Below are 19,081 nucleotides of genomic sequence, written 5' to 3' on the forward strand. Positions count from 1 at the left end.
ATGCAAACATGCATGCTAATGCATGTATGCACCTGATATCACACACGCTGTGAGATGTGATAAAATTTACCAGCTTAATTGCTGACAAATTTAGTGGCACAGGAGCTTCTCCAGCATAGCAAACAGTGGGATCGGGCTGTGAGGCTACTTTTGGGTTCAATTTCAACTTTATTGTCCCCAATGAGAAATTGATTTGTGGCATGTCCACTCATCAAACAACACAGATATTTTATTATTTAAAAAAAAGAAGCTGGACCTGAGTCCTCCCTAAAATCTTACCAGTCTGGTCCTATTGAAAGGCAGATTACCATACAACCAATGGTAAATGGCCTGTATTTATATAGTGCTTTACATATCCAGTCATCCACCCATTCACACACTGGTGATGGCAGCTACATTGTAGCCACAGCCGCCCTGGGGCGCACTGACAGAGGCGAGGCTGCCAGACACTGGCGCCACCGGGCCCTCTGACCACCACCAGTAGGCAACGGGTGAAGTGTCTTGCCCAAGGACACAACCACAGAGACTGTCCAAGCCGGGGCTTGAACTGGCAACCTTCCGATTACAAGGCAAACTCCCCACTCTTGAGCCACGATCACCCCAATGATACAAAACATTAGAACAGATTCTATAAAACCTTTATTTTAAAAAAGGGTCAACACTTCAGGTGAAACATTAAAAAAAGTTCAGCCATTGTTGGACTTTTTTTTGTGTGTGTTGTAGCAGCAAAATGTGACTCAAAGGACAGAACATTACCAAGAAAAACAGGTAAACATGACAGTATATTTGCACACAGGTCAAGAACCATGGATTTTGTCTTGTATCGCTAGGAAAACGAAGAGTGTTTAGCTTGTTTCAGTGAGTACGCGGCTGCTGTTATAAGAAAGATGTGAAACTGAGACTATCCAACCAAATTATTTTACTACTGCCTGGATATCAAAACACAATCACCTCTCAATGTTAGATGATAACTCACACAAAATCAATAGGATTAATTAAATTACACATTATACATTTGAGTGGATTGGCGGTTATTTATACTGGATCCATATGTTTGAAATGCTGTCTGCAATATAGTTCTTCATGACCCTGATGAGGGCCGCAACCTGACATGGTAAGGTATTAAAGTTGTTCCTCATCATACAATTATTGCTGGCGCTTCAGCGTCTTTAGGCGATGAGCCTTCTTCATGCACCTTGGAAGTAGGTGTGTTGTGCCAGAAATTAACTTTGTGTTTTCACTATGTGGGATTTGCCAGTTGGACGCTCTAAGACTAACATCCAAGCAAAAGGGGGATGTGAGCAGCACCAAGATTAAATGTTATCAGCTGATGCACAGAAACTGTAGGCTGCAGAGATGTAACAGAGCAGGAGCAAGACCCATGCATGGAACAGAGGGGGCATTAATGAAAATACCGACAAAGTCAGATAAACCGTGAAAAGGATGAGCTGATGTGAACGTGGGTTGCAAAGCGGCTTACAGAAAACAGCAACTGTAGGCAGAGTGAAGCACCCCGAATAGCACATCCTGTATGCCTTTTACTGATGTGGACTGACATTGTGATTGTGAATATTCTTCTAAGTTAAATATCCGAATACAAACCAACATCTGTTTGATATTTTTGCGTGACAAAATATTTTCATGAACGCACACAGCACATCTTCAGAGAAGTCATGATTCTTGGATTCTTTCAGTCAGTGTAGGTGGACAGATTTGCCAGCAGTGATGTCATCCTCTATTTTTAAATCTGAGCAGCACAAAGTACAGCTGCCCATCCACATCATTGACAATATCTTGTATCAACACTTCATATTTCATTTCAATATTAAAAACCCACTACCCATGTTAGCCGAACATTGAAACACCATACTTAAGCTATTGTGCAGAGGTCTGGGGCAATAACTATAAAACCACATTACATTCACTTTTTACTCTTCAAAAGAAAGCAATTCGAATCATCCACAATGCAGGTTATAGGGAACATACAAACTCACTATTTTTGCAGTCTGAAATATTGAAAATTGACGATATAGTGAAATTCCAAACAGCACAAATTCTATTCAAAGCAAAAAATAAAGAACTGCCAGGTAATATTCAGAGTATGTTTTTTTTGAAAGAAGGAAGTTATAATTTAAGGGGTTTTTGTAACTTCAAAACAATGAAGGTACGTACTACAAGAAAAGGCTTTTGTGTTTCTGTTCAAGGAGTGAAACTATGGAACAAACTGAATATGGAATTAAAGCAATGTCCAAACATAAAACTGTTCAAAAAGAGTTATAAAAATATGATCTTCTCGATCTATAAAGAAAAGGAAAATATTTAAATTAAGTGAATGTCTCTATTTAAAAACAAACAAACAAAAAATTCATGATGTGATATTATAGTATATAGTATATCAGAAATCTGTTCACTATTTTTATTACAAATTATATCAGTAAGGAAGCTGACTAAATATTCACTGATAATTTATGGGACAGGGGTGGGATTAAATAAGTGTATACTTCTTCCCACTCCCTTTCAACATGTAAATTAATCAGAATGTTTTTTTGTATGTAATTTGTACAGTATATTTTTTTTCTCTCATTTCTTTTCTAAATGTACTTGTATATTGTTCACATGTTGAAATAAATTACCAATCAATCAATCAATCAATCACAGTAATTGTTGTGGGTTCATCAGAGGTTGTCTTTTTTCCTGTGGAACATCCTGTGGTGTATTCATCCTATCCCATCAAAAATACTAAATCAAGCATACAACAGAAGGCTCTGTAGATAATTTTTTGCGCTGCTGGAGGCTTAAGATTGATTGAAATGGATTCCTGAGCTGGATTTTTTGGAGAAGAACATGTAACAGATGTGTTCCCTTTTATTTGTTAACACTGGAAACCTCTCGGCCGCAGCGTGCTTTTATGTTCGCACCAGTTGGCGCTGGTGTAACAGGTCATGTTTGTTTAAAAGCAGGCGTGACAGCATCATTCATCCAAGGGCCTCGGTTTGCCCCGTTGAACATAATGTGACAGTGATAGCAAAATACTGAGTCGAGGACACTCACTGTTGGCTTGTAGTTAATCTGTCTCTGGATCCCACCTGCCAATTCAAGATTAGCCAATATATACTGACATTTGGGAAGTTTTGAGGTAGTTGTTCAGTGTTTACAATGGTGAGCATGTTTGTGTACAGGATCTGGGGGGCTGATTGGAAACAGTAGCAGGTAAATGCAGTTGTTTCTCATGGGAACCATAAAGCAAACAGATGGTTTATTAGAGTGTCACTGAAGAGAATATGTTAGGGTTTCATGCTGATTACTGACCTTTTGTGTATCCTTTTAAGAAAACTCACACCTCTTTTGAATTTTTATGTCTTTTTTAATCATAAGTCATATCTTTTCATGTCATGAGCAACACTGGAAATATTTATGATGATCACATTTTAGTTTTTATTTACAAAATTCTTTCATTTTAATTGGTCAAATATGTGTATAAAAATAAACAAACATCTTCACTGGTGAAACTGGCTTTGTATTGGTCCAAATCAGCTACCTGCTAACATGGACAGATTAGCCAATTGTATCTTAGTCACTAGCAAAATACGATTGGAATCCATATCAGCTTTTATTGCTTTATACTTTTGTGGATCCAAATAAAGGGCAAAAAAGGAAAACTCAAATTTTTTTTCATCCTTTTTTAATTTTACTGATAAGTTTTAAGCTAAAATTAGCCCATGTTACTCATTTCATAGAAACTCCATGCCAGTTCCCTCAGGCTGTTTGAGACAACCAATACCTCTTTTATGCTTTTATTGTATTGTACAGTGTGTTCATACACTCGGGATTATGGGCATTATGGGGAAAGCAATCCTGAGAGAGATAGTTTATTCTGCTGTGTGATAGTTAACATTAACAGAGGATAGTTTTCACTAGAAACTAGAGTGAGTGTTTTGGAGTGGCTGTCTCGAGCTAGTTTCCTGCTGGGTTTGTTTTGTAAACTAATGTGAAAAAAAGAGAAAAAGAATCAAATAGACATTTAGTGTGTTTTTCTCAGGAATCACATCAGATGCAGATGATCTGTGTAAACAAAATAAAATACACACCCGTGCAGTCCTTTAATGGGAAATGCCACAGCTGTTCCTGCTTAAACATGCTGAAAACTAGGGGGCATCCGGATTTGAACCAGAGACCTCTTGATCTGCAGTCAAATGCTCTACCACTGAGCTATACCCCCTGTGAGCATGCAGCAACAGGAGGATGATTACCTGAGGTGTGTATTAATGTGCTCTCTATGTGGTAGCATGTCTTTTCTGTATATTAATCGACTATGTTTATTTCCTTATCAGCAGTTCGCTTTTCATGCTGAAAGAACAACAACGCCATCCTTCTGATTGCAGACAAATGCGATTAGTCGGCATTGCGTTCCCATGACAATGTGGGCAGGGTGGGCTCATAATGCAATGTGTGGCCTCTGCACAACCCGGACAGGCCGTTTGCCAGGGGTCTACCAATCAGATTACAAGGTCCCAGTTTGCATCACAACATGAAAAATGACATGTAATGAAGGCAGTTCACGAACACGCTGGACACATTTTCTCTGCTCGACTTCCTCTACGGTCTGGGACTTGGGCTGCTTTATCTCTGGCTCCATCTAACCGCCTGATCATATTCAGAAGCTTTTACAAACGCTGCACCAAATGTTAATGGCTGCCATGCTCCTCGGAAACAAGGTTTTTCGAGAAATATGTCAAGATAATTATCGTAAAGGAACATAATTAAACCTTTTCTGTTTTTTTTTTCTCTTTTCTCAAAACCTTCAGGGAAAGTACGCCAAGAGGAAGAGCCGATTTAAGCGCTCAGATGGAAGCACCTCATCTGACACCACCTCAAACAGCTTTGTCCGACAGGTAACATTTCACACCTAATCCTTCCCTCAGATTTAATGAGGGCGCCAGACTTGGCCTCATCTTGTTTAATGAAGAATTACAAGTTTAATGGAATCAAGTGAGAACTTTTAGTGCCTTTGCATTTCAAGAGTTGTTAATGAAAACTCGTGGTTTATTGAATTTATTAAAGTTTTTAGTCCCTTTTTTTAACATATGCAAATTGAAATGTTACAAGAGATTATTTAAATGTGTAAATCAATACAAAACACAACACAGTGAACACATTGTAACAAAAAAATAGCTAACATATATCTGTAGTACAATATGAAATAAAAGTGTAAAACACAACAGGGCAAAGAATGAAAAATAAGAAGATAAAATGAGTTAGTGGTACTGTTAGTTTATCACATATACTAAAAAAAGAAAAAATACTTTGTATTAAGTCTGTCCAAAGCTCATAAGAATTTCCATGGAAATTGTTAGCCCTTGTAATTAATCCTAATCTGACTCTTCCAGTGCCAGAGAATGACTGCAAAGCTGTGTTAAAGCCTGCAAAAAAATGTTGTTTAGATACATTTACATTGGCAACAGTAATCCTCATCCACTTTAACATGTGTATAATAACAATATCTATGGGTGACTTTATTGCACATAAATTTATCCACCGCATCCACAAGTAACTGAAAACATCAACAACATGATCCTCATGTAGTTAGATATTCTATTTAACCTCTCATTCATTTAGTATTATAGTTTTTCACAACTACCATACAATGTCATTTTTATTAAAAAAAAACAAACAAACAACCAAAACCACATTTTTGGTCACATTTTGTTTTAGTCACATAAAACAAACTATTTGAATATGTGAATTTTCCAGATAAGTAACATTTATCTGGAAAATCATCATCACTTACAACATATTTATATTGATACAGATTGATTGATATATTTATATTGAATACATCATTGATGCATTTAACGAAATTTACTGTAAATTTCTAAGTTAAAATCTGTAAATTTTGTAGTAACCTGTAAATTTGTATATTTTACTGTAAACCTACTGTCATTTAATGGTCGGGCATTGCACAGCTATTAGCATTTCACCTCATGTCATACTGCGTATGGTTGTGTGTGTGACAAATAAAATTTGAATTTGAATTTGAAAGGTGAGCACTGAAAACATGTTTTTCTGAAACATAAATTGCCCAATTATCAGAAGTATTCAGGATTACTGCATCATAATCTGTTTGTTTCTGAAAATCAGAAACAAGAAACAGTTTTGGATTCTAAACATTCTCACTGTATATTTTTCTCTGTATTACTTATATTTCATTCTCTTCAAAGTAAAAAAATATAGTTTTTATCCCATACATATGAATTTAAGTGTAATGGTTGTAGACAGGTCTAATAAACAAACATAATATTTAATATAAAAAAATTGTTATGGCAGCTAGAATAAGTGTGGAACCAATAAGTGTTTTATTGCAGAGTTAAGATCAGGTTACATTTTTATGTTTGCAGTTCTTTCTCTCTTTACCTGTGCATGTCACAGGCAGCACACACACTATATAAATAAACATTCATGATATGATAATATCTTACTAAAACCCCTGTGGATGCAGCTGTGCATCACAGCATTATTCTCAACTAGTTTGAGCTGAGCAACATCTGCACAGATTCCTCCAGGTCCGACTGTGAATCTCAATCCCCAAGTCTTACTCATGCCACACCAATGCCCTCTGATCTGACCCCTCCCGGCCTGTTGATGTGTGTATACATAGATTTCTCTGTCAATCAATGCATGTAGTGAACAAGTTATAGCTTTAAACTTGTCCAGCTGCAGATGTTAATGTTCCTGCTCGGAATGACTGAAGAAGCCTTTCTTCTTGAGCTGTGAACATTTCTTCTCCTCGGGGGGTTGAAGGAGTTGGTTTGGGTATCACACGCTCATGACCCACGCAGCAGTCCTTGTCTGGCTGTGACATTTCTCAAAGACATGCTGCGCCGCAGCTAAATGAGCCCCCCTTTTCCACCTGACCTCTTCATTTGAGAGAGGGAATGATGCGCCGCGAGCTGAATGACATTTACCTGTTCAGTACTGGTGTTTCTTCAGAAAAAAAAAAAATCTCACTGCCGTGTGGTGAACACAGGGAGCTCAACTCCCCTGTGGTTTCTAAAGGTTAGCCACATCCCTTGCCTGCACATACCCCCCTTCCCACTGCCTTGTTCTTCATTAAATTTGTGACGGTGGACTACAGGTAGACAGGGCTCATATCACCCACGCTGTATAACGAGCGCATTACCTATATAGTAAGGATGATTTCATGCTTCATGATATAAATATGCTCCCATGCCTTACACTACTGCACATCAGATCCACTCATCAGAGTTGTCAGGGTTGATGTTGAGCTGCCAAAATGTTGCACATAATGTAAAAAGTGATTTAGCAACTCAACTGTTAAGTGTATGGAGTGTTTCCACACATGCACACAATTTTTTAAACTATGTTAAGATATTTTTTAAGGTGTTTATTCCAGAAAAAGAAGCATAAAGATGCGTTATATAGGTTTTTCATACATATAGCCCTTATTAGCCGAACAACTGAAAGCAGAGCCCTGTATAGGCTTTACATTCTCACACACACCTACGCAAGTGCACACTCGTTCTTTCACACACACACACACACACACACACACACACACACACGAGTAGACGAGAGCCACAATCAACCAACAGTGGAGCGGCTGGTACACTCGGCCTGGTTTCCACGGCAACCGGGCTACTGAATCTCTCCTTGTGTGCAGGCACAGTGGGATGGAGAGACGAAGGAGAGCATGTTTAGATGGGGTTGTGTTTGCTCGTGTGTGTGTGTTTGTGCGTGTGTGTGTGTGTGTGTGTGGGTGCAGCCTACGTGTTTGTGCAGTGTCAAGTTCAACAAAAACACACTCTGCCTTCAGGTGTGTGAATACAGGCAGGGACTGTCTGCTGCTGCTGTTGTGTGAAGTTGGGATTATTGTATTTGCTCCAGTAGTATTTGGTGATGATGTCAGTAAACAAAATACTTTTTACTTGCATATTTATGTTCACCTTTTTTGGATCAATCATGCCATGATCTCAAGCCAAAACACCCTCATCAGGGACCTCTAACACCCCCACCATGGACTGCTCTCCCTGCTGGAAAGAGGCTCTGCAGCACTCGGTGCAGGACCACCAGGTTATGCACTTGCGTTTTTCCCGAGGTCATCGGAAGTGCTGAAATCTAATTTGATACCATGTTTCTATATGTTAATTTCATCGGTTGCTTTAAGCATTGCATTTTATATGGTAATTTTGGATTCTATATATTTTTATATATTTAGCATAGGTGTTTATACTTTCACCCTGTGCTGAACCAACTGCAGTGAAATTTTGTTCCTTGTACGCTTGCTGTACACTGAATGACAACGAGTCTGTCTGTCAAATTAACAACCCAAAAAACAGACACAGCCATCACTGCTTCGTGATGCAACATCAGTTTAGAAAGGCTGTTATAATAAAAACATGACTTCTAATAAGGACACAACAAGATCCTTCGGACAATGTGAAATCCAGCCTGAACTTCCTATTCCTCTCTAACCCTAAACGTCTACATGAAGCATCTCTTACAGAGAATGAACCCAATTGTATTTTCCGGATTTAATCACCAGTGATGTCCAGTAGTTTAGTTTTTAAGCCGATGCTGATACGACTTCACGTTTAAAAAGAAAACAAACTGAAAGACAAACAATCTGCTAAATGAGGATGACTATATTCAAAAGAAGACTGCTATTTCCCTCTGCAGGAGGTAATATTTGGCAGTCTGGCCCTGTTGGGGGGGGCCTCCCCACCTCTCCACATGCTTAAGTGTAAACCATAAAGTGTAATTTACAGTACAGGGTTCAATCCCTACAGTATTGGACAATGTTGTTGTTTGTATTTATACTTGTGTGCTGGTATGTCTACATTGTCTGCCCACAAGTAAAACACAGGTGTTCATAGTGGACTTGAAATCCAATAATCTTGAACAACAATTACTACAGGACAGAAAATGCCAGAAACCATTCTGAGCTGTCGGAGCTAGAAAAATTAATAAAACAACATATCTTTTGTACACTGTCAGAATACTAACTATTGCATTACTGTAGTGAGCATGCGATTAGTGCTTTTACTGAAATATTATCCTTGAGCTTGTCTGCATACAAATCACAGTAGAGAGCAGCAGCAAACCGATGCACAGAACAGAGTGGGGATAAAACACAAAAGGTCCTTTTGTTATACCAGACATAGCATGAAAGTTGGAGTTGAGGTGGAGGTAGGTTGCAGATGCAAGACAGCAAATCTTTATCAGAATAGCTATGAAAAAACAGAATCAAGCTGTTGCAATGACCCAGTCAAAGTCTGGACCTCCACCTGATTGAAATGATGTGGAGAGCTGTGCATACACGAATCCCTGCTAACCTCAAGCAACGTTGTAAAGGAGAGTGGGCCAGAATTCCCCCGTTTTCACAGTAGTCCCTGCAGTCGAATCAAATTTTTCTTTTTAACATGCTCTGTGTGATTAATGTGATAGATAACTAACTGATAACTGCTGTTGAATAAATTAACATTGTGATATGAGAACTTCCACCTGAATAAGACTCACCTCAGTGCAAAGTTCATTGCATTACAGCAAAGATATGACATATTTTAGTAGGTTGAGTGCTAAATTTGCATTACAAGACCTGCAATATTGTTTCAGTTAGTTAGTTAGAGTTTTGCAATATTTGAAATATGTTTCACTCATCAAAAAAAGCACAGATTCATTTCTGACATCAGAATACCAAGACCCATTAATCTTCCCATAGACAAATCCTGGCTTGGTTGCCATATATGAAGACTTTGAGTGTTTAGATCCCGGAGAGATGCAAGCCGTCCTCCTGTCAGATCTGACATATGAATCCCAGCAGAGAGCCCCAGTTGCTGCTGTGTTTGGCTGCTCGAGGAGCCAGCTGGTATATGTGTTAGCAGCTCTCTGTTTTTTCACCGTCCCTCAGCTGACTCTGTTGTCACCGGTTACAAACACAAGTCAGGAAGGGGTGGTGGGGCCTATAGCCATGAAGAAGCCCCTGTCATTGTGTCAAAGGTTGCCCTCTGGTGGACACAGTAGACTTTTCTACCTGCTGCCTCCACAACACCTCCACCTACAAGTATCTGCTCTCCAACTGCCTCCTTTTAGCCTTTTAATAGTGTCCTATTTTGGATAATGTTTAAAATGTAGAAGGTCATGGGGTATGAGCGGTAACTATTCAACAGATACTTCAAAGGCTCGAGTCATCAAGCGCCAGTTGCTTCAAAGTGTCACAGCCCAGATCGCTGCTCTTCATGTCCTCCATTCCCTAATGCTGCACTGACTACCTCTCTTGTCTGTTTTACCTCTGCTCATATCCATATTATTCCTCATCTGATACCCCTGTTTCCAAGAGATAGACAAAGAAACAGAGAGAGCTAGCGAGAGATTGGGAAGAATGAGATCAGGACAGAGGCAAGGGGGACTGAAGCAAAAAAGAGAGAGGGGAGGGGGTTTCCCTGGGCACTGCCCCAGTCTTCTCCCACGTCAGCTGGGGCACTGAATGGCTGACGACTGCATACCAAGCCTCCTTCTGGGTCTCAGTGTGTTCACGTCCCTGTTTCTGCCCAGCCAGGGCTAAATATATTTCCCCAGTTTGCAAATGTAGCACAAGTCCTGCAACCTGACCCCCAGCCAGTTCCAGCTCCCTTCCTCTACACAAGGTTCACGTTCCTCTGGGTTGTGGAGGTGGGGGGTGGATATGTGTGTGTGAGGGTGTGTGTGTGCGAAAGGGTTGGAGGTTAAGAGAGCGCTCACTTAGTTTCGGGCGCACGACACTCTTTTCTGGCTTTCTCTCCTGTCACACACACACATACACTCACAAATACACACATACACTCATGCACTTGTTAAGCTAGACACTCACACTAGGTCCCACGATATACACGTTACTCTGTCGGCGGACTCTGGCGTTGCCCCCTTGGTTTGCCGTGGTGTGGCGAGTGTGGCAAACGAGGTATGGAGAGGACTGAGAGGATTCAAAGGCCTGTGTTGGTAAGAAGGATCTGGATTAATCTACAAGCTGTGCACTTTCTGCTGTGCCTGACTCAAAGTATGTAATGCAAGTGTGTATCAGTTTCCTTTCTGAATGGACTAACTTTTTGAAAATTCAGCAGAGGCTTTGAGATATGACTGGAGAATATAACTTTGTGTACCGTCCTGATAGCGTTATACCCCCTGCTCTGCGGCTTTCTTTGCTCCCCCTTGACTATACGACTGTGCGATTCCATTTTGGGCCGGGCCACAGCTGCTGGAAAGGCGCTGTGTTTTTAATTAGACTTCCAGTCCTCACCGTTGCGTTTGCAGCTATGTGGACTGCCTCTCAGACCAGGACTGTGGCCATTTCAGGGGGGTTTCTTTTACTGCTGTCCCTCAATCTCTGGCCTCGGTTGAATTGTTGATCACTGGTGTTGGAACTGCAGAATATTTTAAGAGAACTACGACTTGATATCGTCCTTGTTGCGCGGGTTTCCATTATGTTTGTAGTTGGTTTGGGGCAATAATTGAGTTAAACTTCAGTTGAATATTTTTGTAATGATTTGCAGCTAAAAAATGTTTCCTCTTTTTATTAATCAATTTATATCAAACATTTGATCATCTACTGTCAGTAAATAACAATATGGGAATGAAAATACATTTTGAAATGTTTCAATTTTCTAGAAAGAAATCCTGAGATTTGTCATTTTATCTGATCTCAGGTGTGATTGCATTAACCCTTTTTTATTAGAAAGTAGAAAGAATAAATGGCACCACTGTGACGTTTCTGTAAATTGAGTATTGACAGATGGACAAATGAAACTTATATATTGTGTTGTTGTTTTGCAAAATTATTTTGTCTAATTTAAATGAGCAGTTTTGTACATAGGGACGCACATGCGCCCACATGACACAAGTCATCACTTTGATTCATTTATGTGCAAGTGAGCACTAAGGACTGAGGCTCAGGAGTTTCCAAATTTGATCTTGATTTAGGCTGTTTATGTTGCATTGCTAACATATTTAATTAACTTACACAATGTTTGTATTTTGTGTGTATTATAGCATGTATATGTCTCATTAAAATCTGCTAATGAAACTATGATCTTTTGCATAAGAATTAGCTTTAAATTGTAGCACATTTGTATGTAGCACATTTAAACACAACAGACATTGTCCAAAGCGCTGCACAGCAAGTAAAATTATCGAAACAATACAAATCTTTTAAGAACAATGAAAAGAGTCATAATGATGGTAATTCATGTATTCAGCTGTACAAGCTTCAGGAATTAAAAACTATTAGAAGCTACTGATCAAGAAGACCTAAGTGAGCAACATGAGACACAGACATTGTAAAAGATCTCATAAATAACCAGGAGCAAGCTCATGCAAGCCAAGCACTTATATGTGAGCAACAGTATTTAATTAATTAATCCTGTACTTCACAGGAAGCCAGGGAAACGATTTAAGAATTAACTGTGATCACGCTTCTGTGTCCTTATCAGGAGGCTAGCAGCAACATTTGGAACCAGCTGTTTTTGCTCCGTCCGTCCGTATAATTTGTTGCAATAATCCAGTCCAGATATAATTAAAGCATGAATAACTTTCTCTAGGTCACTGATAGAAAGAATTTTTATAGCTTTAGTTTAAGGTCCTAATTGAAAAAAGCCGGCTTTAATAAGTGATATGTAAACATATTACCAACAAATTTCTTTACAAGTGAATTTTTGCACTGCACAGTAATGTCTTTAGAATTATTTTGTTTTTCCATCTTACTTACATTTACACAGTTGGTTCATTATGTACACTATATACATTTGGTCCCAGTCTAATGTATACAGGCAAATATAATAATCTTTATACTTTAAAATAATTTGATTTTTAGATTTCTAGGGAGTTTAAATGCCGTTAATAATGATCACAGTTTTGTTTCTATGGTAAAATAAGTGAAAGTATAACAGAAAATCTAATTTTTGTCTTCTCCCTTATTCTCGAGGATCATCACAGCAGATGTCCTGAGATTGATCTTTTGCTTGTGTCGCTTGTGTTGTAAACCTTTTCTCTACTGGTGTCAGAATTTGGCAGCCTGTGCTTTCTTGATTTATACGTCTCAAAAGCAATGAAGAAAGATTTTCAATAATGATAAACTCCAAACTCCAATGGGTTTTGTCCATCAAACAGTTCAGTATTAGAACACTTGCTTTTACACTCCAACGTTTGCTTGTTTGTGGGGATTTCTGATGAGTTCACTCCATGACTCATCTTTCTGGTAATCTCCATTCTCCGTCCATCTGGTTGCCATGACACTGCTGTGACAGAGAAGGGGCCATGGCCATTTACAGCCACTGGCCATTAGCTTCAGCCAGGAAATCTTTGGTCTGTGAATAGTAGGTTTGTGAGACATATATTTTGCTACTTCACCATTTCTTCCCTCCTACCTCTCTTACTGAGTTAACCTCGCCCTGGATGTGGTATGAATACACAGTTGGCTCTCAGACTTCTTACTTGTATCGTTGTGTTCTTCTTCTCTTAACTCTTTGATAACTGTGGCCCCGAGGAGACACTGAGATAAAGCGGATAGGAAAAGAATATTAAATCTTGTGGTTTTTCCATGCTTTTTTTTTTTAATTTACACATCTTCTGATGTGACAATTGTGAATGCATTTTTATCTGAATAATTACCAGGGCAGAGGATCACAGTATGTGTGAGCTTTCTGAGGGTAATTATTTCTTTCTAACCCATTGTGAAGTCTGACAACACCTGTGGTGTTCCTGTTGTTTGTGATACTCACAAATTAACATGTTTGACCTCTGCACTGTTGCCTTGCATAACAGAAAAACACTGCTGATGATCTGCTGTGTTTTTCTAAAGATGTTAGGAACAAACATGGGGACAAATACAACATCAATGCCAAACGAAGAATTTCATTTTGTAAGCTGAGGCTTAATGCATGCTACTAAAATATATTTGCTACTACTACTACTACTTTATTTCCCAATTATAAGTAACTGCAAAACTCAGCCAATCAACTGATCTCAGTGCAAAACCACATCAGATGATTAGTCAGGTAATACCCATCTATGCATCCAGTTAGCAAACATCACATACGGTATGCTAGTTAAAGGGGACCTCTCTTTTTTTCCTTTAATGTCCCTGCGTACAATTTATAAAAACCCCATAATAGATTGATGTGTACTAAACTGTTCCCATGAGGGAAATGATTCAAAAGCAACATATGGAACTACATTTGTAGTTCTCTATGATGTCATCTCCGACACACAGCTCTGGCTGTAAGCACAGAAGCCCCACCCACCTGCTGTTCGAACATTTTGAAGGGTGGGAGCTAAAAAGGTTATCTTTAAGCTGCTTTAATAGTGTCTATTAAATAAACATGAAGTTGGAAATGAGCACAAGAGGTCTCCTTTAATGTGATTTAGTCTGGATTAGCTGCATGCCACTTTGTAACCCAACTCCTCCTTTTGATGCTGGGCCAAACTCAATCAGGAACTTCAGGTTTGTCGCTGCTGGTCTCTCCGTCAGTGCTTGCCTGTGAAAGGGCGAGGAGATTTCTGAACAGAGCCGACACCAACAAATATAAATTACTTCAGATGGAAAGAACAGCTCTTTTTTTTCCTTTTTTTTTACCGTAGTATTAACTGATTTCCTTACTGCAGGGTGACTCTTTTCAACCCTCATTATTCAAAGCACTTGCTTTTACCATCCCGCCGTCGCTCCTTATTCTATTACCCCCCTACGTTCTGTTGCACTCCCTCTTTACCTCCCCCCCTCCATTTATTCAATATCGATGCTAAGGAGGTGTAAAGTCATCACGATGGCAGCCACTGTGCAGAAAATGGAAGGAAAACAGTTCATGTTCGGGACCATTACTGAACTTTACCTCCCTTTCTTTTCTTTTTTCCCCACTATCTGCTCCTTCTGTGAACAAAGGTTTTTGGAATTTCATCCATTAGATGTGGGAAACTGTAGCATTTAAAAACATTGATATTATATCTGCTACATCCCTTAAAAAGCTTACCCAAAGCCCATAATGTTTTGTTATTGTTATTGACATGTTATACTAAGGCCTATTGACTAGACTGCGGTCTCCCAGTGTGAGAAAATACCACATTGATCACCTGTTGAAATGCTTTTATACAATTTCCCTGCCTCTTATTTCACATCAGGGCATTTCATTTACTATTGATTCCCATATCTTCTTTCTGTATCTCCTTTGCAATACAGCGCTTTGTGGCTGCCAGTAATAAGCTGCAGCCATGGTTACTATGACACTGCTGGGGTCTCTACTAGTGCCCGGCCAATAGGAAAGCAGCTCTGCCATCAGGTGGCCTGTAGCTATTTTGAACAGGAGCTGTATGTGAAGTGAAGCAAGCAGCTAAATTAGAGACACAACTCATTGACTTCAGAGAGGGAGACAAGGAGGAGGAGGGGAGGGAGGGAGGGGACTGTGGAGGAAATTAGTTCATTTGTTTGCTCAGTCTGTCCACACATTTTGATGGAATTGATGGGAGAAAGGTGTAGAAAGGTTATCAAGTGGTTTCTATTTTTTCTTTTCCTCGTTTCCACTTTTTTTGGGATAAAATATTGACTTTTGTGTCCTTCACATTTATTCCTGGCTGTGTGTGACATGAATCAAGTTATTCAAGCACAACTTCATAGTGATCTCTTGTCCCTCCCACTTCCTCTATATTTTGCTGCATCACCGACCTGTTGTACTGAGCGTGTTATTCACAGGTAGTTTCCAACGTCATTTCGGCTCTTATTCTCTAAAAACATCCCCCTGGGTTCCCTTCCAGTGTCTGTTAACCTTCTCTTAGGCAGGGCTTCACATTGGGATGCACTTCTATGGTGTAGAAAATGACTCAGAGTCACTAAGTACAGGCGGCTATCCTCATTAGATGCGGCGTACCACTCACAGTATCATTCTTCCTACTTGAGTGGGATGTGGGCGCACCGCTTTGAGTGTTCGAGTAAATGAAACAGGAAGTGTGGATGGCTTGTAAATGCCCGAGGACACAAGGAGTCACTGGCCATTGCCTTGGAAACAGGGAGGAACTACATTTAGTGTGCTGTTGCCAAGTCACAGAGGGCCTCGGTATGACAGGTGGCAGAGCTAGAATCAACATTAGTATGTGTAGTTTCATTTCAGATCATACAGAGACACGTGAATGCTAATCAAAGGCATAGAGGAGCATTAACTATGCGTAAATGGACGTGCAAACATTCAACCACCACATGATGCTTCACATATGAGCAGCTTCTTTTTCTGAGTAGATATGTTACAATTTATATGAGTTGTTTATTCCTGTTGAACAGACAAATTAAAGGTTTAGGAGCATACAGTTTGTGTTTCTGAGAGCAGTAGTCTTGGCTCCACTGGTGCTGCTATGTTAACTTTTCTTTTTAACCTGTAATCGAAGGTTTTTTTGCTCTAACTTGTCATTATAAAGTAAATGTTGATTGCACATTGCAGTGACTGCAGAACTGTACAACAATAACCCCGCCTGCATTTTGATTGGTTCCCGTAACTCTCGCTTTTACCATGCAAATTCAGTAAACCACCAGGGATGATATTTTCCAGGAAAATGTAGTCTAAATTTACTGCACAAAGAAAGTGTTTGCATTTTGTACCAGAGGTGGTTATGTCATGTTTCTCTGCTCATTTCTAATATGAAATCAAACATCTACCTTCGTCTTCTTTCCATTTTCTAAAAAACATAACACGAAACCAAACCTGCCTGCTTTCTTGTGATAAGATAATCTGCTTTGATATTTTCCTCATTCAATCTTTAATGTAATCCCTTTTAAAAACACTCACTGGCCCCTTTATTGGGTGCATGTGTTCAACTACTTATCAAGTAGTTCAAACTGAGCATCAGAGTAGGGAAGAAAGGTGATTTAAGTGACTTTAAATGTGGTGTGGTTGTTGGTGTTGTTGGTGCCTGGGTAATTCAGAAACTGCTCATCCACTGGGATTTTCCCATAAACCATCTCTTTGGTCACTTTGGTCCTGTGCTGGATATTTTAAAGTGCTTTATAAATAAAATTGGATTGGATTGGAATTGGATCTCTGGAGTTTACAAAGGATGGTTCAAAAAAGAGAAACTATCTTTGATATCTGCCTTGTTACCTGCAGAACTTCACTGTAACCTCTCTATACAACAAAGTTACACAGAACACCGTATCTGAATGCACAACATATCAAAACTTGAAGTAGATGGGCAACCTTAGCAGAGGACTGCGCTGCAAGCCACTCCTGTCAGCTAAGAACAAAATTGGACAACAGAAGATTGGAGAAGCATTGTCTGGTCTGATGAGTGCTGAATTCTGTTATTGCGTTTGGATTGTAGGGTAAGAATTTGATGTAAACCCAATGAGCGTTTGGATCCATCCTGCCTTGTGTCAGTTGAACAGGCTGTTTTTTTAATGTGTAATGTAATTTTCTTTGCACAAAAAGGGGCCAACCCTTATGACCAACTGAGCATCATATAATCTAAAATCTTATGGAATGTTTCTGGCACCTTGTTGAATCTATGCCATAAAGAATAAGGCAGTTGTGAAGGCTAAAGGGAGTCCAATCTGGTAATTACCAATTGTACCTAACAAATGTGTGTATGTGCCTAGTGACAAGAGCAAAATAATTGTGATTTCTCATTGTGCAGTGCTGCTAAGATGGCAGTGTAACTGTATTAATATTAGCATTGGTGAGTCTGTAATTGGTGAGTCTCAGTTGCAGAGGCGGGCGAAGTCATCACACTTTCTACAGTCATTGCAAAATAAGAGGCCCCAAGCAAATATGTGAGTTTTAGACTCATTCATTAATGTTCTGTAGTTAATAAGAGGAATCAGATCATTTGCGCTGTCTAATTTTAACTTGTTTTATGTTCATTTATATTAGAGTGTCCTTGGGTGTTTTTAAAGGCACCTATAAATAAATTGTATTATTATTATGATCATAAAACTTACATACTGACAATTCACTGATTGGCATCAGAAATTGTATGAGCCTTTGAAATAAAGGTTTACTTTAATTGAACTAATTACAGCTTAATTATTTTAGGGAAATGTTGTTTTTTTTTACTAGATATTAAAAATTAAAAAATAATGTAACGTCCCACCTGCTGTACTCCAAAGAACTACTAGGTGTGCTGCATCTATTAGACCCACTGGAGAAACACTGGAACAGTTATTATAAAAGTGTGGGAAAAGCCTGCAGGTGAACTCCTGCAGTATAGGAAAGGAAAAATCGATATTTATTATTAGGATATATATTTATATATCTATAGTTATATTTTAAAAGAAACAGAAGTGATTGATTACATGAAAATCATTCTTTCTTATTTAGACAATATATAGTCCTGATTCGTCTTGTGTCAGTTTTGGAAAAGAAGTAACAGGATGGAACAGATGTAACAGTAGCTATCAGGAGCCTGAAGTAAAGCTGTTAATGGGTCTATTTCCATTAACAGTTTTTCATAATCACTGAGAATACAAACTTAGGCCTATGTGATGGTTGGATTAAACTAGATAGTTGAATAAAATCACACAGTTACTTCTAATGTTTTCTTACCATTAACTTTGCAAAAGTAGGATAAATCACATGTCCTGTGTTGTTGTTGGTTGCTAAGCTTTAAGGAAAACAGAAAGCAACAGCAGCGCCAACAGTAAGATTTGACCAGTAATGCACTGAGTGTAGTTACACAGTGAAAAGCACTGCTAGTATACGCACGTTCTCCAATCTGTGGATTTATAAAAAAAAAAAATTTGTTGACATACTTTAACTCTAATATTGGCATCAATACCGAAAGAAATTCCTAACAATAGCCGGCCACAGTCCAAAGATATCTGTTATACTCACTGTTTGTCTGAGTACACATGTGCAGGGAATTTTTCATCATCATTGCATATGCTGTATGTCATCTTTGTTCATTCTCACCTCTATTTTAAAAACCCACACCTAGTGACTCATTTTTTCTGCCTGGAACATTCATTTGTCCACATTTTTGTCAGTACCTCCCACAAAGCATCAGGCAGCCTGTCAGCTCAAAAACGAAAACAGCAACAAGAGAACAAGTGGGATTGTTATAT

General features: G+C 39.0%; 1 protein-coding gene and 1 non-coding gene across 5 annotated transcripts in view; one reads left to right on the top strand and one right to left on the bottom strand.

The window, feature by feature from the left end:
- The window catches only part of cacnb1 (calcium channel, voltage-dependent, beta 1 subunit), a 41,571-nt gene that overhangs the window by 1,824 nt on the left and 20,666 nt on the right, over positions 1-19,081 (top strand). For 3 of the 4 annotated variants that reach the window (XM_086289858.1, XM_086289859.1, XM_086289860.1), the window contains exon 2: positions 4,806-4,892. In XM_086289858.1, coding sequence (XP_086145984.1) covers positions 4,806-4,892 — 87 coding nt within the window. Of the gene's footprint in view, positions 1-4,805; positions 4,893-10,760; positions 10,993-19,081 lie in introns of those variants that run through there. The other variant, XM_086289862.1, reaches the window with a different exon arrangement.
- Positions 4,148-4,219, bottom strand: trnac-gca (transfer RNA cysteine (anticodon GCA)). Its single transcript has one exon. It is a non-coding gene; the product is annotated as a tRNA-Cys (tRNA).

The sequence above is a fragment of the Aulonocara sp. 'chitande type north' Nkhata Bay genome, linkage group LG4, assembly GCF_057382095.1.
Source record: "Aulonocara sp. 'chitande type north' Nkhata Bay isolate Kocher_YH1m ecotype deep benthic linkage group LG4, A_spYH_male_GT1.1, whole genome shotgun sequence".
Classification (NCBI taxonomy): Eukaryota; Metazoa; Chordata; class Actinopteri; order Cichliformes; family Cichlidae; genus Aulonocara; species Aulonocara sp. 'chitande type north' Nkhata Bay.